This window comes from Neomonachus schauinslandi, chromosome 9 (genome assembly GCF_002201575.2).
Source record: "Neomonachus schauinslandi chromosome 9, ASM220157v2, whole genome shotgun sequence".
Lineage (NCBI taxonomy): Eukaryota > Metazoa > Chordata > Mammalia > Carnivora > Phocidae > Neomonachus > Neomonachus schauinslandi.
This window is the reverse complement of record NC_058411.1, coordinates 109,597,432-109,619,957: the sequence shown is the minus strand read 5'-3', so window position 1 is coordinate 109,619,957 and position 22,526 is coordinate 109,597,432. Positions and strand designations below refer to the sequence as shown.

Below are 22,526 nucleotides of genomic sequence, written 5' to 3'. Positions count from 1 at the left end.
TAATTGTTTCTATCTACCTGCTCTTTTTTTTAAAAGATTTTATTTATTTATTTATTCATTTGAGAGAGTGAGAATGAGAGAGAGAGAGAGCACATGAGAGGGGGGAGGGTCAGAGGGAGAAGCAGACTCCCCGCTGAGCAGGGAGCCCGACGCGGGACTCGATCCCGGGACTCCAGGATCATGACCTGAGCCGAAGGCAGTCGCTTAACCAACTGAGCCACCCAGGTGCCCACTATCTACCTGCTCTTAAGGGTAAAGTGCAAATCCTATTTCCAGAGGGTCTATGTCTAAGTTATATTTGTTTTCCCCTATATCCCCAAAGATTTATTAATGGAATGGAAGAGTAAATAAACTGGTTAATAGCCTTGGATAGCAAGAAACCTTTGATGCATACTGGGTTTCAAAAAGACTTTTATTATTGGTTTATTCATATTATCATCAAACTTGAAGATCTGTGGTTCCCACTTTTCCCCCCCACCCTAACATCCTTGAAAATAGGAAAAATGACATGTTACCAGTAGTACATTGGCTCATGATGGTGGTAAATTTCCCAAGGGAATAATACATCACAATCTCTAAGACTGAGAATTTTATATTCATGTTCATTTTTCCATTTCCCCTTCTATATTTTAATGTCTCTTTTTAAATTTGAGAATGACTTCTTAGGATAAATGGATAGAAATATTTATCAGTACTGCTTTTCATGTCTACCGTTGTATTCTTCTTTAAAGAAGCTTACCACAGAAAGGATGATTCATGAAATAAATTTCTCATTTCTTCTTAAGCTGTATTCCTCATCTTTCTCCTTTTTGGTAGGTGTTCCTAAAGGAGCAGGAACGACAGCACCTACAAGATCTGCTTCACCAAGAGGTGCTCCGCAGAATCATATTGTTGCAGCGTTGGTTCAGGGTTCTTCTGTGTAGGCAGCATTTCCTCCATCTGAGACAGGCATCCATCATTATCCAGGTTGGAAGCAAAGGATTCCTCATATGAGATTTGCTAGTTTATGTGGCCTTTATTTTAGTAACTAGAATTTTACTGTGAAACATTTGAATAAGAATATAAACTTCTTCAGAGATGAGAATGTGTCCTATTCATCTTTTTAAAAAGTTTATTTATTTATTTATTTGAGAGAGAGAGAATGGACAGGGGGAGGGGCAAAGGGAGAGGGAGAGAGAGAATCTCAAGCAGATTCCCTGCTGAATGCGGGGCCTGACACAGTGCTCGATCTCACGACCATGAAATCATGACCTGAGCTGAAACCAAGAGTCGGATGCTTTATCGACTGAGCCACCTAGGCGCCACTCCTGTTCATTTCGGTTCATAGCACCCAACAGATTACTTGTTATAATAATAGACTACTGATAAATATTGATGGAGTTGAATTTAAATTAAATTGAATTTATAGCTATATTGTCTTATAAGGTATGGTTGGAGCAAAGGAGTTATGTGCCTTAATTTTTGTTGACATAGTTATTTTTATTTGATAGTTTCCTGAGAATATTTGAGAGTTATATTGTTATTGCTCTGTACTCATCTTGGATGATAGGAATCTTATTTCGTATTTTTCTGTTTTGTTTTCTCCCTCATTGATATATATGATGACCGTTCTCCTCCATAGGCCCCTTTTTGTTTATATAAGAAAATCTTTAGAATCTTAATCTTTGAAACGTGTGCATGTTGGCCTTAAACCCATTAATATTGGCAAACTGTGGCATGAAAAGATAATGTAATTTGTTAAAGCATCAAAAATTTTTAAATTATTTTAAGTTCTATGTAACTTCATTGAGGTTGTATTTTCTAAAAGAGTTGTTTTAGCCAAGCATATCTGGAAAAGAAAAACTTTTTTTTCCCACTTTAATCATGCGGAATTTAACTCTTTAGGCACTTAACCTTTAATTGTGACATAATAAACTTACTCTTTTTTTCTGTGAAAATATGGTATAAGATAAGACAGCAGTTTTTATTGTTTTCCCCACAGCGATTCTGGAGGAATTACCTAAATCAGAAGCAAGTCAGAAATGTAGCTGTGCAGAAGGATGCTTTAGTTGTGGCTAGTGCGGCCACTCTTCTCCAGGCTTCCTGGCGTGCTCACTTGGAGAGGCAGCGGTATTTGGAGCTCCGGACTGCAACCGTCATCATCCAGCAGAGATGGAAGGAACATTATAGGCGGAGACATATGGCTGCTGTCTACATTCAGGCAAGATGGAAAGGCTACAGGGAAAGTAAGAGATATCAAGAACAAAGGAACAAAATCATCCTTTTGCAATCAATATGTAGAGGATTCAGAGCAAGACAAAGGTAATCTTTGTTGCTATGATAATTACTCCTTGTCTTTCCAAGTATTTTGTTTATATCTCTGCGCTAACACTTGCCTAACTTGTATTAGAATAGGTTATATATAATTTTGTCTTCTCCACTAGGCTGTGGTACTCCTAGCAGTTGTAACCCACATTGTGTGGTCTATAATAGAAGCTAAATAGATGTTTATTGCATTAAATTGGATTGAAAACCTACATGGTCCATATGGTTATAACTGCTAAGAGTTAACTTTTACATTTGGCTTAGTCTTTAAAAATTGGCAATATTCCGTTGTTTTTACCTTTAGAAACTTTAATTTCATTTTAAGGTTTATCTTAAAGATATTTTTTAAATGAGAGTTTTGACTAGAATGCCCTATTAGAAATTATGCACTTAATAAAATATCATCTCATTCATAGAAATGGAATTATGAAATGTGTACCCAAGTTAGCTTAAGAAGAAAAATGTGGAACTCTCGATTTATTTCTTAAATTCTCAGTAAAATGTATTCTCTCCAGTAGTAACTAGAAGATATCTCTAACCCATTTTTCCCTGTTTTTATATAGATTTAAAGTTTTAAAAGAACAAAGACTGAAAGAAACAAAACTAGAACTTGGATTGGCAAATACTGAGCCATCTGGAGCTCTGCAAATTCAGGGTTCAGACCCTTCAGAGTGGGAGGATTGTTCCTTTGACAACAGAGTAAAAGCTATAGAGGAATGTAAATCGGTGATAGAGAGTAATCGAATTAGCCAGGAAATTTCAATGGACCGCTTGAAAGAGTCCCCAAACAAGCGACAGGAGAGAGCCAGAAGCCAAAGTGGTGTAGACTTGCAGGAAGAAGTGATTGTAAGAGAGAGACCTAAGTCCTTGGAGGATCTCCACCAAAAAAAAGTAGGTCGGGCCAAAAGAGAAAGTCGGAGAATGAGAGAACTAGAGCAAGCTATATTTAGTTTAGAATTGTTGAAAGTTCGTTCTCTTGGTGGCGTGTCTCCTTCAGAGGAACGTAGATGGTCTACAGAACTGATGCCTGAAGGCCTTCAGTCTCTACAGGGTACACCTGACAGTGAAAGCTCTCAAGGAAGCTTAGAACTTCTGAGTTGTGAGGAAAGCCAGAAGAGCAAACTGGAGTCCATAATTTTAGATGAAGGAGACTTACAGTTTCAATCACCTAAAATATCTAGCAGTCCAAAATTTGATTCACAGAACAATGCCCTCAGTGCCTCAAGTGAGACTAACTATACATTGATTGAAAAAGGGGCATCCTCTGACTCAGTGTATTTGAAGAATGGGACTATGAAGGAAAAACTGGTTTGCAGTTCTGAATCTATTACCTGTAAGCCACAGCTGAGAGACCCCTATATTTCAAATAGTTTGCCTACATTTTTTTATATTCCTCAACAAGACCCACTGAAAACAAGTTCCCAACTAGATACAAGTATCCAGAGAAACAAGCTATTAGAAAGTGAAGAAGCACTTTCAGCTCTCACTTTGGATATCAACAGGGAAGCCAGAAAGTACCACTTCCCAGGAGAAAATCAAGTTTTTACATCTTTGAATACAGACTCTTCTAATACTGTGCTGAAGAAGTTAGAAAAGCTAAACATTGAGAAGGAAGAAAGGCAAAAGCAGTTGCAGCAACAGAATGAAAAAGAGATGATGGAACAGATACGTCAGCAAACAGATATTTTAGAGAAGGAGCGTAAAGCCTTCAAGACAATTGAAAAGCCAAGAACTGGGGAGTCCTTCCTGGCACCATCTTTCCATCCATCAGAGCAAAGAGTAGAGAGGCCATCCTCTCTCCTCATTCTGAATACCCCAAATAAGGAAGAACCGAATGTAGTAGGGCCTCCATCAGTAACTGTAAAAGATGCAGCTCTTCTTCCAAAAGACAGTCCTTCTGCTCACCTACCCCAGAAGGACCGACCTGTCACCTTGTTCTTTGAAAGGAAAGGAGGCCCATGCCAATTTGCTACTACCAAGGAATTATCCAAGACAGACAGAATGTGCACCCAACTGAATGTAGCCTCTAAAGTTTCTAATAATCGTATTTCAAAAAGAGAACACCATAGACCAGCTCAGTCTTATAGCCACAAATCTGATGACCCTTCCAGAGATGGAACTACTAGGGTTATTTTCTTTATGCCAAAGGACAATATGAGTATTTCCCTGTAAGTGAAATGCTTATTTATTTTATGTATAAATGGGAAACTTTTTGGAGAATTTTATTAAGGTGCCTTAATCTACCTCAACTATTTGTATGGGTGCTACTGAAATTAGCCATTTTCTCTGTGTAAAAAAAAAAATTCCCTAATTGTTGACTCTAGCAGCTACCTGAAATTGACTAAAATTATACCATAGAAATCTTTGACTAAGCACAGATAGAGTTTTTTGGTTCCTCCTCATTAAGTGAGAAAGCATTTGTGAAGGGCAGTACAGTGCCTGTAAACCCAGTAGGCATTCAGCAAATGCTGGTTGCCCTAGATCTCTCAGGTGTGGCAAGTCCAGTCTTGTTAGTGTCAGGCTTTAAAGTTAATGTACTTTGTCCCAGCGATTAGCCTATTTATGGTCTTCATTAAGTACTTTATACTTTCTTTGTGTGGTAAAAAACACAAAAAGAATACAATTTATCATCTTAACCGTTCTTAATTGTATAGGACCATGGTGTTAACTATATGCACATTGCTGTGCAGTGGATCTCTAGAACTTTTTCGTAATTGTAAAAGAAACTCTTATTACCCATCAAACAGCTACTCTCCTTTCCCCTTTCTCCAGGCTCCTGGCAACTACCATTCTACTTTCTAAGAGTTTGACTACTTAAATAGATGGCTCATATAAGTGGAAGTTCTTTGTACTTTTAAGTTTTCTTAACTAGTGGTCACCATGGAAAAGCACTTTTTAGATGGAACATGAAAACAAAGATTATAAAATTTAGGAAATTTGTATTAAGTCTTTGTATATAGTGGATTCTTTCAGTTCTTGTGGGAGAATGTCAATGTTTAAGTAAAAGGAGGGTATATATCTTAGGGATAAAAAAATTAAATTTCACATTTACTGTGAAAATAACCTTTTCTCTCATCATAGTTTGAGCTTTTAATCTTTTAGTCTTTAAAATTATGTACAGACTTTATAGATCCTTTGTAAATACAAGAAAGAGATCATTGATATTTTTCCATCAGGGATTTTTGTATGGTATTATGAAATGCAGTTGAACTAAATGACAGCGTGAGGTCCTATACTTGCCATTAACCTAGAGATTGCCCCAAAGTTCAGAGACCTTGTGTAGCATATATAAGCCCATCAGAGTGTTAAAAATATTATTTCCTGTCATTCTGATTAAGTTTAGTGATGTAAGGAGTGTGTGTGTAGCTGTTGGATCCATGAATGTGTTCTGTAGAAGGCTTACTTATAGATTTCAAAAACATTAATCATTCTTGTGAATTCTTGTAAACTCCTTTTATCATTTTCCAAGATAAACAATCTTAGGGCTACTCGATCTAGTTTGCTTTACCTCATTAAGATCTACTTATCTTCAAGATGATTATATATTAGGTTGTTTATGTGAAAGCTTAAGTAACATTCATACTTCAAATCTTCTCTTGTTGCATTTTATAGAATCGTAAATGTTGGTGTTTCTCAATTACTTTGTCCCGTTTCCACATATTATAGATGAGATCACTGAGGCCTACAGAGGTGAAATGACTTGTTCAAGGTCACATACTGAGAAATAGTTGGAAATAGAACTTGAGTTTCATGATTAGGAATCACTGTTGAGTTTCATGATTAGGAAGTAACGTTAGTATTCTTTCTATGCCATAGATAAGTGCATAGTGGTCTTCATCTGGTTAATGAATGAGAACAAAAAAAGAAATCATGGAGAAATCTAAAGAAAATGCTGTGAGTTTAAAAGTTGACTAGGGTTGTCAAGTGCTGTCAAAGGTCCTGTTAATTGTTTCCCTCTTTTTAGAACAAAGCAAAGGCCAATAGGCTCAACTGTGGCAAGAGATTTTAATAAAAGGAAATCTTTTAGGATAGCATAGCCTAGGATTGCTAGGCTTAATCATACATTGGTCAAAAAGGGAGATCTCTGAGAAGCCTTTAGCTAGCAAAGATTGCCATCTATTTAGGCTTGTTTTAGGATTCAATGCATAGGGCAAAGGACAAGATAACCTCTTAGAGCCCCTAGGTCTTCATTTGTAAAAATTAAATGGAAGATTTTGAATGATAGAGCAATTACAAGCCAACTTATAAGTTATTGTCTACTTTAAACCCAGCACTATGCTAGAAGGTAATATATGATTCTCAATGAGCTTATAGTTCTGCTGAGGAGAGATTAGCAATATGTTGTTGATAAATTTTAAGAATCATGGTACTGAATTAATATAGGTAATTGGGGCCATGAAAGCCCTGGGTTCTATTCAGATTTTTATCACATACCCATTTCTACACAGAATTTAATGATAAAGTAGTCACATTTTGTGGTTATTCAAGCAAAGTTAAGTTTTCACACAGTAACACCTCTGTATGGCACACCTCCTCTAACTTGATAACAATTTGTTATCCGGCTAGTATTGATTTTGTTCTGAATAACAAAGTTTTAAAACTACGATAGTAGATGAAAGCTGCAGAGAGGTTTCAGAAAGAAAATCTGCTAGCTAATAGTAACCATCTCAGTATTAAACAAAGTAATGGGATCTATATCACTTGATAGCTACTTATCAGGTATTTTATAATGATTAGAATAAAAGGTCTCTTCTAAGACTAATTCTAAGGATTTGGGGATGTGGCGTTTTCCCTTATCATCAAATCCGTTTGTTTTCTTGAGCTAATTCTGCTGCTACTATTCTTAAACATATGTCATAGTGGAATATACCCAGTGATTATCGGGGACAGGCCTCTAGTAATCCAGTCAAACATATCAGTTCTTGATAATACTATTAATTAGGTAAGCACAAAAAAATTGTTTTGGGAATTGAATAAGATCTGGAAGTATTTATGTAATTTGCTAGAATTCTTTGATTTGGCTTGTTAGGCTGTATTTCATGCTGTACTTTAAGACTGCTGCCATGGGATGTCTGCTAGGAATTGAATTGTAATCCTGTTGTTTATTATCCTAAGTGTCAACAAGGAAGCCTTAAACAGTGGAAATCCTCAACTCCGTAAACAAGGTGAACCAACTTGGAAACCTGTGCAGTTAACTGGGCCGGGCCAAGGAGAGGTAAGTATTGAATTTTATCTATATTTTATGCAAAATAGATGCACCTATTATTCTTATAGGTAGAAGACCTCATTTATGCATTTACTCCCAAGTGTGTATTCGAAAGAAGCTATGAGTTAAGTCTGTTATACTCAGGGAGGTGTACTTCAGGTAGGGAATGTTGACTAAAATCCCAGATTATGTTTACAAAAAAAGATGTTGCTTAAAAAAGGAAGGCAATTTATGCAAGTGGCTTTGGTGACATATTATGGTAGTGAAAGATGATTTCCTTGGCTGTGGAGAACAGTGTAGATTTAGCTTTCATTTTTGTCCTTTGTCCAGAGTAATGTATATGGATTGCTTTTGGTTATCTCTGTCACTTCTAGTAGAAAGGACACTACTAGTGGGGTGGAGGGATGTTTCAAGAAATTCATGAGCTCTCTGTCTTTCATTGGCATCATCTCCAAAAAAACCAAAACAAAACATTGTTGTGTTATTTGTTTTATCATTTGGTCAAGCAGGTTGCCAGACCGGCCCATAAAAAGAAAGCTCGAATGGCGCGGACGCGCTCCGATTTCTTGACTAGAGGTACTTTTGCTGATGGGGAGGGGGATACAGAGGAAGATGATTACGATGACATTATTGAGCCCCTTCTCTCCCTTGACCAAGCTTCTCACTCTGAGCTAGGGCCTGCACCCAGCCTGGGTCAGGCCTCTCACAGTGACTCCGAAATGGTAATTTTACAGCAATATAAGAAAAATAGGAAACAAACAAATCTGATGGGAATAGTGAATAGCCTTTGCTAATCTAAAGCTAACCTCCACAGCTTCTTCCTCATACAATGGTTTGTACATGGGAAACCTCAGTGAACACAGCAACAAAGCTAAACCTTAATTTAATAGGACTCAGATAAAGGGCACTTTAACAGTGTATGTCAAATCATAAATTAGGGAAAACTAAGGTTATTTAATTTAGCACTAATGTAAAGACTTTCTGTTATATCTTAAAAGGTCTAGAGCAGGGGCCCTCACATTTTTTCTGTAAAGAGCCAGATAGTAAAGTTTTAGATGTTGTGGGTCCTATAGTTTCTGTTGCAACTATTTAACTCTGCCCCTGTCGAGTGAAAACAGCCATAGGCAATAAGTAAACAAATGGGCAGGGCTTTGTTCCAGTAAAACTATTTTTTTTTAAATTTTATTTATTTGACAGAGAGAGACACAGCGAGAGAGAGAACACAAGCAGGGGGAGTGGGAGAGGAAGAAGCAGGCTTCCCGCTGAGCAGGGAGCGCAATGCGGGGCTCGATCCCAGGACCCTGGGATCATGACCTGAGCCAAAGGCAGACGCTTAATGACTGAGCCACCCAGGCACCCCTCCAGTAAAACTATTTACAAAAACAGGCAGTGGGCTGTATTTGATGTGCTGGCCATAGTTTGCTGATTGATCCTTGGTCTAGTGAATAGGCTATATGTTAAATAATCCAATTGCTTTTAACTGAAATGGGACTATCTTTTCCTTTTTTTTTTTTTTTTTGTTTTTGCCTTTAAACTTGTTTCCCCTCCCCCATTTTCTAGTACTAGAAAATAAGCATGAATTAAAAAAAAAAAATTAATGAGCAATGCGAAAAATGTTTTCCTGGACCAACGTAGCCAGGTAGAAGGCTGTATGTAATATGAATTTGTATTAATCACAGATTACAACATTGGAGTTATATTTGAATAAAGCTGCACTTAGTCAAAATATTTGACTAAGGACTATAACTTCATCATCATATTTCAACCAACATTAGGAATATATAGTTTGACAAGTATGAATGTATTTATGGACATAAAATGTTTGATTTTAGAATTGTCCTGGAAATACACAGTATAAGGACTCTGTATGTCTAATATGTACTAAAAACATTATCACTGATGAAGTGGAGTGATATATGCATTTTATTTCCATGCATATCCTTAATTAAGTTGGGTTTCTAATGTTCTTCCTTAGTATCTGTTCATTATGGCAGGAAAATTTTAGGTTGGTCTTCTTGTGACATTAAGTGTTTTATTTTTGAACTGTTTTAAAGTGTGCCAAAGAATTAAAATTTCTGCTAATTTCTAGAATATCCTCATTGTCTTTATCTTCTGTTAGAAATACCCCATTTTTAAATGATAATATTGATAGTCTAAGAAAAAGAAAAAATAAAAACAGAAAAATGCATGACAGGTTCTCTAATTAGATAAATTAGTCATTACCCTGAGCTAAACTGTAGGATTATAAAAATTGGAAATAATCTGTATATCCATTAATATATGCAATTAGAGCCAAAGCCCTCTCTTCAGTGTAGGGTAAAATAACTCCATTTTGGAGGTGCCCTGTTTTTGAGTTATAAATAATGAAACATACTTTACCATATGATTAATAAAGATGAGATTATATTATGGAACAACTAATTTTAATGAAAAGTATTGCTTTTTTAGTGTAAATAGGGAACATACTTATTCTCTAAAGTATACATAAATTTTTCATTTGTGGAAGAACTTAGCATTTGTAATTGCTGTTTTGTTCCTGAGAGTTTTCTTTGTTACAAACCTTAGTCCTTTTGGTGGTAGAATTCTTCCTCACTGAAAACTCTTAATGAGATGAACCGGAAGTTGGGTTTTCTGCTTGGAGCATTCCGCCCCTTTAAGGGTTCTAGCTGGTAGCCTCTGCCTGTGATTCTGTTCACCTGCTTGACGGTCACTGCATGCCAGTAGTTGTAGAGCACTCTGCCTCTCTGCACAGTGTATATAGTCTCTTCTCCAGCTTTCTCGCTGTCCTTCTGTTTCATCACTAGCTATTTTAGGAACAGGTGGTGGTGTTTGTTTCTGGTGGACACTTGCATGAAGAAGCTTTGCTTTCTAGAATATGCTGGTAGATACTTATTGGGGATGGGGGTGGAAAGGGTAGGAACAGTTTAAAGTGTGTTTCTGTTCATTTATCTTGAAAATTTGCCATGTTCTAATGTTCTCTGATATTGTAAAGATAAAGACTAATTGTTTGTAAATGGGATCTACTGAGTTCTCAAAAATTCACATACCTCAGGATTTTAAATACGCTTGATTTTCTAGGCACATGGATTTTTTAAAACTTGATTTTTTTTTTTTTTTCCCCTGGACAAAGTGATCCTGTCACTCTGACATTTGCTAAAAAGAGTGTTATTCAATCTTGGAAGAAGCCATCTGACCTTTTCAGTTGTGAAGTAACTGATCTAATGGAATAAAGACAGTTATAAATGAGTTACCTGAAGAGGATTTGATAAGCATTACCTCCTGAATTCATCAGTCATTAATTAGTTGTTACCTGCTAGGAGGAGTAGAGACAAGAGTAGTAGTTTACTTCCTTATGACTTTGGTGGTGTTTTTTTTTAAACTTGCTGCCTTTAATTCTGCCATTTGAATAACTTTAATCTCCAGATGCTGTTCTCACTCAGTTCTTGTATCCATTCTGTTGGCTTTTATCCAAGAAGAATGACATGTTCTGCCATGTCATATTTTTAAGGTGCTTTTCATATAGTTTTTTAGTCTCTCAGTATTCTAGATGGTAAGTGAGTTAGTCACATCATTTCTTTTCCTTATTAGTAGAATTGGTATAGGTAACATTATAGTTTCCTCTGTCATCCCTAGATAGAAAGCAATCATCTCTTATGGGCATGACTCTCAAGTAGCTCTGCAGAATTTGTCTTCTTTATCTCCAGTATGATAAATTTCTCATTTTATCCCCCAAACTGCTGTCACTTCTTATATTCCTGTTTCTGTTTGTTATTATCTGAAATATTCTCCAATCCTTATGTGTTGAATTTTCCTTCTCTCCACTGCTCACTCCACAAAAAAATGCCAGAAAAACCTGTTGATTGAGCAAGGCTAAGTTTTTTAGCTTATTTTACAGTAAAGGAAAATCTACCTTGGCTAGGTCTTAGGAATTTCTCAGAAAGGGGAAGCCAGGAGAGGATGTTTATAGAATTTTATTTTATTTAAATTATTTTTTTTTTTAAGATTTTATTTATTTATTTGACAGAGAGAGAGAGACAGCGAGAGAGGGGACACAAGCAGGGAGCAGGAGAGGGAGAAGCAGGCTTCCTGCTGAGCAGAGAGCCCAATGTGGGGCTTGATCCCAGGACCCCGGGATCATGATCTGAGCCGAAGGCAGACACGTAACGACTGAGCCACCCAGGCGCCCCTGTTTATAGAATTTTAGAACCTGAGCTGGTGATTTTGAGATGGTTCTTGCAAATTGGAAATCTGGTTGATATTGAACAGAGTTTATGACATACAAGGTTTGGATTGGCACTTCCAGTGCAGCAGCTATACTCTACTGTTGAATACGTTTAGTATTTATCTATTTATTATTAATTAATTTCTTTTTTAAAGATTTTATTTATTTATTTGAGAGAGAGGAAGAGGGAGAGAGACAAGCAGACTCCCTGCTGAGTGGGGAGCCCAATGTAGAGATTGAACCCAGGACCCTGAGATCATGACCTGAGCTGAAGTCAGATGCTTAACCGACAGAGCCACCCAAGTGCCCCTACACTTAATATTTATATGTGTATTTTATTCTCCCCCAAAAAGTTAGGGACAGTTCATAGCATCACAACTCTCTGCTCTTTAAAGATTTGGTAGAATTTCCCTGTGAAACCATCTGGGATTTTTTTTTGTGTGTGTGGCATAATTCCTTGATAATTAACTGTATTTCTTCTAGAGAAATTAGTCTTGTAAGCTTTCTATCTAATGGAGTCAATTTTGATAAATAATTTTTTCTTACGAAATTACTCATTTCATCTAACTTTTCAGATTTATTTGCAAAGAAGTCTGGAAATTAGTCTCATGATTTTTTAAAAATTCTGTTTCAATGGTTATTTCCCTTCTGTCATTTCGTATTTTGTAGATTTGTGTTCTTCCCTTTTTTTCTTTAAGTTAGCTAGTCACTTGTCTTTGTTGTTACTATTTTCCAAAATAATAAGATTATGATTTATTTATTATGCCTAGTTTCCCCCACCCCCATTCTCCACTGAATTCTGCTTTTACCTTTATTATTTATTTCCTTATTTTTAAAAAATTTACTGTCTTATTTTTCTACCTTAATTTTAAGTGGGGGAATTTAATTCATTTATTTATTTTTATTGATGCAGGTTTTTAAGGCTGTGAATTTTCTTCTGATCACTACTTCAGATATATCTTGTTTATTGTAATGTGTATTAAGTTTTTAATTATTTTTTAGAAAATCTGTAATTTCAGTTTATATTATTTTTTACCCAAAACCTGTTCAATAAAAATCTTTTCGTTTTCAGAGGAAGAACATTTTTATTTTTTAAAAAAGCTTTTTTAACTTCTAGTTTTACTGTGTTGTGATTAAAGAGTATTTATAATGATTTATAATGATAAAATTTCCTGACTCTTCTTTGTCAGTTAATATGTGGTCAGTTTTTGAGAAAGTACCATGTGTATTTTTTAAGTAGGTGTATTCTGTATTCAGAATGTAAAATTTCAGTATATAACCATAATCTCTTTCTTACTGATTATGTTGTCTTCTGTATTTTTACTATTTTTTGTACATTTGATCTGTCTTATATAGAGAATGTTGTGTTAAAGTTTCCTCTTATTCATTCTGAATTATGACTATTAAAAAGTGTCCTTTGTTACATTCAGTGCTTTTTCTTGAATTCTACTTAAATCAATTAATCACAGTCTGTGTTTTCTTAATAATTTCCATTTGCCTGGAATACTTTTTCTCATCCTTTAATTTTTAGCCTTTCTGGATCCTTATGTTTTAGATGTGTGTTTTGTATGCAGCATAGTTGGTTCCTACTTTGTGAGCCAAATTAAAAAAAATTTTTGCCTTATAGATAAGTTAAATCTATTCCTATTTATTGATATAACTGATAGATGCAGTCTCAATTATCTTTCTTACAATTTTGTTATTATTTGTTAGGTTAAATTTGCTGTGTTTATGTTACTTTCTTGCTGTTTTACTTTTTAAAATTTCTTTTGATATGGAGGGTTTCTTTTTCTGTTGGTTTGTATATGACTTTTAAAAATGCCTTAATTTACTGTATTTTAGTTTAACCAACTATTCTCAAGTTAGTCATTTATAATAATATTTTTTAATTCTCACTTATTTTGGCACAACTATTGATGAATTATTCTTGTCTCTACTTTTCCTCTCCTGTTTTTTAGGATTTTATTTATGTTTTGTCAGAACATACAGTTTTACATATTCTTCTACATATTCTTATATATATAAATTCTGGTTTCGCCTTATGTTTGAAACACTTTCATGGATTACAGTTTTAAATATTGTGTCCCATTATTTTGTTTTTCTTGTTTAGGGACTCCAATTACATAAATAAGTTTTTTTTTTCTTTTCCTGTCTTCCATCTCAGCCACCTTCTCTCTCTTTTCTTTATACCACTTTCTATTCTTTATTATCTTCCTGCCTTTGTTCAGCCCCTTTAAATCTGCATTTGCATTTTTTCTCCCTTGGGCATCTTCTAAATTATTCTTCACTATCTTGTTATTTCTTTCCTGAGTTCATTCAACTCCCTTCATTGCTTCCTGGTTTTTATTGAGGTGAGGGGGCTCGTTTCTATTTTTAATTTTTGAATTTCTGCTTCAGTATGGTGTTTCATATATATGAGGTTTTTCATTTTTTATTTATAGTTTTCTGCTTCATGCTTGGTTTCTGTATGTTTGATGGGAGATGGGTTAATCATCTAAGTTGTTTTGGTTCTAATTTTCTTTGTTTTCTTATGGTAGCTTGTGTAGATTTTATTTGTCTTAATTTATTCATGTTGTGCATTTGGGATAGTTTATAAGTAACTTGATTTCAAGATCTTCCTCTTCTGTCAGTGTAAAAAAGAAAAGTTTCTTTGCAGGCAGCCTGTTTGGAGTCTGTTAGTTTTGTGTGTGTGTGTGTGTGTGTGTGTGTGTGTGTGTATGTGTGTGTTGGAGGCAATGTTGTGTCCTCCATTTTTTGCTTCTATTTTGCCTTGCTAGATTCTAAATTTTCCCCTTCTGCTTCTTCCTCACTACTCAGTCTCCAAAAGGCACCCCTTCTTTCCTTTTTACATTCATTTTCCTCAGAATCAGTGCCTTTAAAAATATGTCACCTTGAATCACATGCAATTTTAAGTCCTTTCCCTTTAGTTAGATCTCTAATCTAGTGCTTAATATTTGTGTCAGTTTTGAGTCACTATAGATGGATTGACTTTTTCTCCTCCTTGTCAGTCATATATCGTTATTTCTTTGCATGCCTAGTTATTTATTATCAGAAGCCTGACACTGTAAATTTTGTCTTGTTGGGTGCTGGATACTTTTGTATTTGATTAATATTCTTGAGACTGTTTTGTTCCAGTAATATTTCAGAGCTTGGTTCTGGAAGCAATTTGTTCCTAAGCAGTTAGGTCTTCCTTTTAATATTTGTTACTCTCATTGTATTGAATACTGGAAATTTTCTAAGAGAGTAGATTTCAGGTGCTCTCACCACCAAAAAAAAAAAAAGAAGAAGAAAGAAAGAAATAATGGGAAGAGATGATATGTTAATCAGTCTTCAGTAATCATTTTAATATTTATATGTAAATCAAATCATTTTGTACACTTTATATACAATTTTTATTAAATAAAACTAAGATTTGTTAGGTCCAAACAGAGCAGTTGTTCACCTAGGACTTATTTTTGACTATCACTTATTCTTGACTGTTGAGGCAAGCTCCTACTATATACTTCACCCAGTACCCTGGGAATCATAAAGTTACATATTCTGACTCTTGGGCACAGGCACTGTTACTGGCTTTTTGTAAGTGCTGGGCACTGTTACCTTTAATCCTTTCAGGTGGTCCTTTGCCTGGTGTTGGGTAGTTGTCTGACATAGAAGTGTCGATTAGTACTCAGCTAAATACCCTCTGAAGATCTCCAGAGCTCTTTTTTTGTGCATCTCTTTCCTCTTCAGTACCCCCCCCCCCCCCCCCCCCCCCCCTTTTTTTGGTCTTTAGTCTCTCTGGACTTTCAACCTCATATGTTCAACTCAGAGAGTCTGCCAGGGCTCACCTGAAACCTCCTCTCTGTGTCACAGTCTGGAAACTGTCTCAAGGCACTAAGCTGGGGCAGATGAAGGACTCACTTCCTTTGTTTCCCATCTCTCAAGGATAACTGTCCATCATCTTCATAAAGGCTGGTTTTTACTATTTTGTCTGGGTTTTTGTTTTGGTTTTGGTTTTGATTGGTTCAGGCAAGAAGATAAAACAGGTCCCTGTTGTAGCAGACTAAAAGGCTAATGAAAAGGTATTATAATTATAGAAAAATGAAATATTAGGAAAGGATTTGAATAGGTAACAAGAAATGTTTTCTTCTGAATGAGATTTTCTTTAAAGGGGCACATTGTAAATAAATGGAACAAGAATTGCCATTTGAAATTCAGGTCCCAGTTTGATAAAGCCATGTTAAGTTGTTTAGTTTAGAACAGTAGTGGTGATAATGATCTTAACTGTTTGGTCCTTTGGTTTTTAATTTTCCTTTCTTAAATCCTTGACTAGGTATAATAAGAATCTACAGTAGCAAGTTAGGCCATAAAAGTAATTATTACTTGTAGGGACACATAAAAGGAGGCATGAAAGGCTATACTTAGTATTCTAGATTTATCAGATCCTGGATCTTTTGTCTGTATCTTTAGTTGGCTTTGACTTTTTTCTTACCTTTCCACTTGATATTGTTAAGTTGTCAGAAAACAGGAACTGGTAGGTCCTATTCAGCATTTCATTGACCCAAGTTCTCTTTACTTCAGATCATTCTAGGAAGGTAATAAAGTTTTTAGTAGGTTCTTTTATTTCAATGAATGGCTGAACAATATGAATGTATTTTTATGTATTTTTATATATTTTTAATAGATGTAATTCTCAATTCTATAACTTGAGTTTTAATTACAGTGTTATGATATAGTTACTTGGTTTTAAAGTCTTTCATATATGTAATTATTACAGACATCACAGCGATTTTCTTCAGTTGATGAAGAAACAAAGCTTCATAAGACTATGTCTCAAGGAGAGATTACAAAATTGGCAGTGAGGCAGAAGGCTTCAGATTCGGACATAAGGTATAATTTGAGATTTATCTGTTTTTCAACAAATATTAAGTACCTGCTGTATGACAGGCACATGATAATTCAGATTTACATGACGAGCTTTATCTTTCTATATGTTTAGCAGTGTGATTTGGGTGAAGTCTAAATCATTATGTCACTTGTGGTTTTTTGTTTTAAGAGAAAGGAGATTAAATCAGATGAGAGTGAAAATATTTCCCAGCTTTGGATTTGGATTCTGTTCTGAGTTAAGTGTTTTACAAATGGAACTGGAAAAAAGACTTTCAGGAAATAATTCTGTTCCCTTGAAGACATTATATGACGTTATTTGTCAAGTAAATATCTTTGTCTCTTATTGTGTTATATAAGGCAATTGAACCCTCACTGAACACTTGAAGATTACATTGAAATCTTTCTGGTTCTTAATTCTATTTAAGGCCATTTCCTCAATGTCTGTAGTGGCATAATCCATGATAATGCAAATCCAGACCGGATTATGCTAGAGATTAAATTTTGGGAAAAAGATAACCATAGTAGAAAGGCATATATGGCTGGAGATAACAGATTAAATATATAAATTTAATTTCTACTTCTTCCTCCAAAATTGCTAAAATGACAAAACTTATGCAGGCCAAACAACATTAAACAATAAAACAACTGGAGACAACAATAATAAAACTGTTATTCAAAAAGTAAATAGACAAATTTTAAATTGTCTCAGTAGATAGAAGAAAGCTGAATCCTAAACCAACTGGGTAAACCTGGGTAAAGCATCTGGCTGACTGATCTTCCCCAATCCTAGCAGAAACCTGGAGATTTATTCTCTGGAAAGGATAAAATAGAAGATCTCTGTTCTTGGAGGTTCTCAGATACATTTGAGGACATGGGTACATATTTGGAATAAGGAGATTTAATGAATGTTTACATACTGAATGTTAAGATTCCCCTAATTTTTTCTTCCACTCAGTTTCCACATTTCACATTTTCCTAAGCAGATGGTTAAAAAAGTCTTTGGGACTTTTGTACAGCTCTCAAGGGAAGACCTAGAGATATTGGTACCAGGGGTTCTCCCTACAAAATGGACTAGTCAGATAATCATACAAGGAAAACCAGTTTGGAAGCTCCACCAGTGCATACTAGAACTTTCAAACAGTGTGTTGTTTTGTTTTTTAACCCTACTTTTTACCACATTTGAAGAAACACTTTATATCAAAGAAACTAAAACTAATGGATATAATACAACTTGGAAGAAATAAACTATGTAGTGTAAAGAAAACTTCCAGACAGACAAATGAAACTAATCAACAGACCTTCTGCATAAATAAATATAACTGCATGAAAGAGAAACATTCATTATAAAAAGAGCCTTTGAAAATTAAAATTAAAATTAAAAATATGATAGCATAAAGAAACAACTAGAATAGTTGGAAAGAAAGTTGAGGACATATCTTAGAAGGTTGAGCAAAAAGACAAAGAGATGGAAGAGACAAGAAAAGATATGAAAAGATAAAAAATTGATTTAGGTAGTATAGAATTTTAATAATATTTGTTCTTCCAGTCCATGAGCATGAAATGTCTTTCCATTTCTTTGTGACATCTTCAGTCTTTTTTGTAAGTTTTTTTATAGTTTCACCTCTTTGATTAGGTTTATTCCTAGGTAGCTTATTGTTTTGGGTGCAACTGGAAATGGGATTGATTTCTTAATTTCTCTTTCTGCTGCTTCATTACTGGGGTATAGAAATGCAACAGATTTCTGTACATTGGTTTTGTATCCTTTGACTTTACTGAATTTGTTAGTTCTATCTGAGAGAAGATACTTACAAATGACATATCTGATGAAGGGTTAGTATCCAAAATATATAAAGAACTTATAAAACTCAACACAAAAAATGAATAATCCAATTGAAAAATGGGCAGGAGACATGAATAGACATTTTTCCAAAGAAGACATACAGATGGCCAACAGACATAAGAAAAGATGCTCAACATCACTCATCACCAGGGAAATATAAATCAAGCTACAGTGAGATATCATCTCACACCAGACAGAATGTCTAAAATCAACAACATAGGAAACAACAGGTATTAGTGAGGATGTAGAGAAGGGGGAATCCTCTTACATTGTTAGTGGGAATGGAAACTGGTGGAACCACTCTGAAAAACAGTATGGAGGTTCCTCAAAAAGTTAAAAATAGAACTACCCTATGACCCAGCAAGTGCAGTACTGGGTATTTACCCAAAGCATACAAAAATACTGATTTGAAGGGATACATACACCTTGATGTTTATAGCAGCATTATCTACAATAGCCAAATTATGGAAACAGCCCAAGTGTCCACTGACTGACAAATTGATAAAGAAGATGGAATATATACACAATGGAATATTATTCAGCCATCAGAAAGAATGAAATCCTCCCATTTGCAATGACATGGATGAAGCTAGAAAATACTGTGCATTATAATAAGCAAAATAAGTCCGAGAAAGACAAATACAATATGATTTCACTCATATGTTGAATTTAAGAAAGAAAACAAGTGAGCAAAGGGGAGAAAGAGAGAGAGACAAACTAAGAAACAGACTCTTAATTATAGAGAACAAACTGATGGGTACCAGAGGGGAGGTGGGTAGGAGAATGGGTGAAATAAGTGATAGGGATGAAGGAGTGCACTTGTGATGAGCAACAGGTGTTGTATGGAAGCACTGAATCACTATTCTTGTACACCTGAAACTAATATTACACTGTATGTTAACTGGAATTTGTTTATTTTTTTAATTTAATTTAATTATGTTATGTTAGTTACCATACAGTACATCATTAGTTTTTGATGTAGTGTTCCAGGATTCATTGCTTTCATATAACACCCAGTGCTCCATGCAATACGGGCCCTCCTCAGTACCCATCACCGGGCTAACCCATCCCTCCAGCCCCCGCCTTAAAACCCTCAGTTTGTTTCTTGGAGTCCATAGTGTCTCATGGTTCATCTCCCCCTCTGATTCCCCCCGTTCATTTTTCCCTTCTTTCTCCTAATGTCCTCCATGCTATTCCTTATGTTCCACAAATAAGTGAAACCATATGGTAATTGACTTTCTCAGCTTATTTCACTTAGCATAATCTCCTCCAATCCCATCCATGTTGATGTAAAAGTTGGGTATTCATCCTTTCTGATGGCTGAGTAATATTCCATTATATATATGGACCACATCTTCTTTTTTTTTTTCCCTTTTTTAAAAATTATTATGTTATGTTAATCACCATACATTACATCATTAGTTTTTGATGTAGTGTTCCATGATTCATTGTTTGCGTATAACACCCAGTGCTCCATGCAGAACGTGCCCTCTTTAAGACTCATCACCAGGCTAACCCATCCTCCCACCCCCCTCCCCTCTAGAACCCTCAGTTTGTTTTTCGGAGTCCATCATCTCTCATAGTTCATCTGCCCTCCGATATCCCCCCCTTCATTCTTCCCCTCCTGCTATCTTTTTCTTTTTTTTTTTTTTAACATATAATGTATTATTTGTTTCAGAGGTACAGATCTGTGATTCAACAGTCTTGCATAATTCACAGCGCTCACCTTGGCACATACCCTCCCCAATGTCCATCACCCAGCCACCCCATCCCTCCCACCTCCCACCACTCCAGCAACCCTCAGTTTGTTTCCTGAGATTAAGAATTCCTCATATCGGGCGCCTGGGTGGCTCAGTTGGTTGAGCGACTGCCTTCGGCTCAGGTCATGATCCTGGAGTCCCGGGATCGAGTCCCGCATCGGGCTCCCTGCTCGGCGGGGAGCCTGCTTCTCCCTCTGACCTTCCTCCCTCTCGTGCTCTCTGTCTCTCATTCTCTCTCTCTCAAATAAATAAATAAAATCTTTAAAAAAAAAAAAAAAAAGAATTCCTCATATCAGTGAGGTCATATGATACATGTCTTTCTCTGATTGACTTATTTTGCTCAGCATAATATCCTCCAGTTCCATCTACGTCGTTGCAAATGGCAAGATTTCATTCCTTTTGATGGCTGCATAATATTCCATTGTATAGGACGCCTGGGTGGCTCAGTTGGTTAAGCGACTGCCTTTGGCTCAGGTCATGATCCTGGAGTCCCGGGATCGAGTCCCACATCAGGCTCCCTGCTCAGCAGGGAGTCTGCTTCTCCCTCTGACCCTCCTCCCTCTCATGCTCTCTGTCTCTCATTCTCTCTCTTGCAAATAAATAAAATCTTAAAAAAAAAAAAAATTCCATTGTATATATATATACCACATCTTCTTTATCCATTCTTCTGTCGATGGACATCTTGGCTCTTTCCATAGTTTGGCTATTGTGGACATTGCTGCTATAAACATCGGGGTACACGTACCCCTTCGGATCCCTACATTTGTATCTTTGGGGTAAATACCCAGTAGTGTAATTGCTGGATCATATGGTAGCTCTATTTCAACTTTTGAGAAACCTCCATACTGTTTTCCAGAGTGGCTGCACCAGCTTGCATTCCCACCAACAGTGTAGGAGGGTTCCCCTTTCTCCGCATCCCCACCAACATCTGTCGTTTCCTGACTTGTTAAGGACCACATCTTCTTTATCCATTCATCTGTTGAAGGGCATCTCGGCTCTTTCCAGAGTTTGGCTATTGCGGACATTGCTGCTATGAACATTGGGGTGCATATAGCCCTTCTTTCCACTACCAGTTAAATTTAAAAAGATAAAAGAGAGGAGCAGTTCAGGAGATCCAGTGAGCCACTAATGGGAGGTCCAGAAAGACAGAACAAAGAAAACGGAGGACAGATCATTAATAAAGTAATTCAAATAAGTTTCATAGAACTGAAGGACATGAGTTTCAAGATTCAAAGGACCCAGTGATTGCCCAATATAATGGATGGAAATAGACCCATACTAAAAGACATTTCATTATAAAACAATAGCAACAAAAGGAATTTCCTAGGAATTTCCATGATGATGGTGAAAGTAGCTTTTCAATTAGAAATAATTAAGATTAGAGCAGAGATCAATGAATTAGAAACCAGAAACCCAGTAGATCAGATCAACGAAACTAGAAGCTGGTTCTTTGAAGGAATTAATAAGATCAATAAACCACTGGCCAGACTTAGCCAAAAGAAAAGAGAAAGGACCCAAATTAATAAAATTATGAATGAAAGGGGAGAGATCACGACTAACACCAAGGAAATAGAAACAATTATTAGAAATTACTATCAACAACTATATGACAATAAACTGAGCAACCTGGATGAAATGGATGCCTTCCTGGACACCTCTAAACTCCCAAGACTGAAACAGGAAGAAACTGACAACCTGAATAGGCCAATAACCAGTAACGAGACTGAAGCAGTGATCAAAAACCTCCCAAAAAACAAGAGTCCAGGGCCTGATGGATTCCCTGGGGAATTCTACCAAACATTCAAAGAAGAAATAATACCTATTCTCCTGAAGCTGTTTCAAAAACTAGAAACAGAAGGAAAGCTTCCGGACTCATTCTATGAGGCCAGCATTACTTTAATCCCCAAACCAGGCAAAGACCCCATCAAAAAGGAGAATTTCAGACCAATATCCCTGATCAATATGGATTCCAAAATCCTCAACAAAATCCTATCTAATAGGATCAAACAATACATTAAAAGGATCATCCACCACGACCAAGTGGGATTTATCCCCGGGATGCAAGAGTGGTTCAACATTCGCAAATCAGTCAATGTGATGAACACATTAATAAGAGGACCATATGGTCCTCCCAATTATGCAGAAAAAGCATTTGACAAAGTACAGCATCCTTTCCTGATTAAAACTCTTCAGAGTACAGGGATAGAGGGAACATTCCTCAAGTTCATAAAATCCATCTATGAAAAACCCACAGCGAATATCATCCTCAGTGGGGAAAAGTGAGAGCCTTTGTCTTAAGATCAGGAACACGTCAAGGATGCCCACTCT

General features: G+C 36.0%; 1 protein-coding gene across 1 annotated transcript in view; it reads left to right on the top strand.

Moving 5' to 3' along the window:
* MYO9A (myosin IXA) overlaps positions 1–22,526 on the top strand; it is a 245,325-nt gene that overhangs the window by 136,334 nt on the left and 86,465 nt on the right. The window contains exons 22-26 of the mRNA XM_044917756.1: positions 817–966; positions 1,982–2,301; positions 2,868–4,472; positions 7,420–7,519; positions 16,489–16,601. Coding sequence (XP_044773691.1) covers positions 817–966; positions 1,982–2,301; positions 2,868–4,472; positions 7,420–7,519; positions 16,489–16,601 — 2,288 coding nt within the window. The remainder of the gene's footprint in view (positions 1–816; positions 967–1,981; positions 2,302–2,867; positions 4,473–7,419; positions 7,520–16,488; positions 16,602–22,526) is intronic.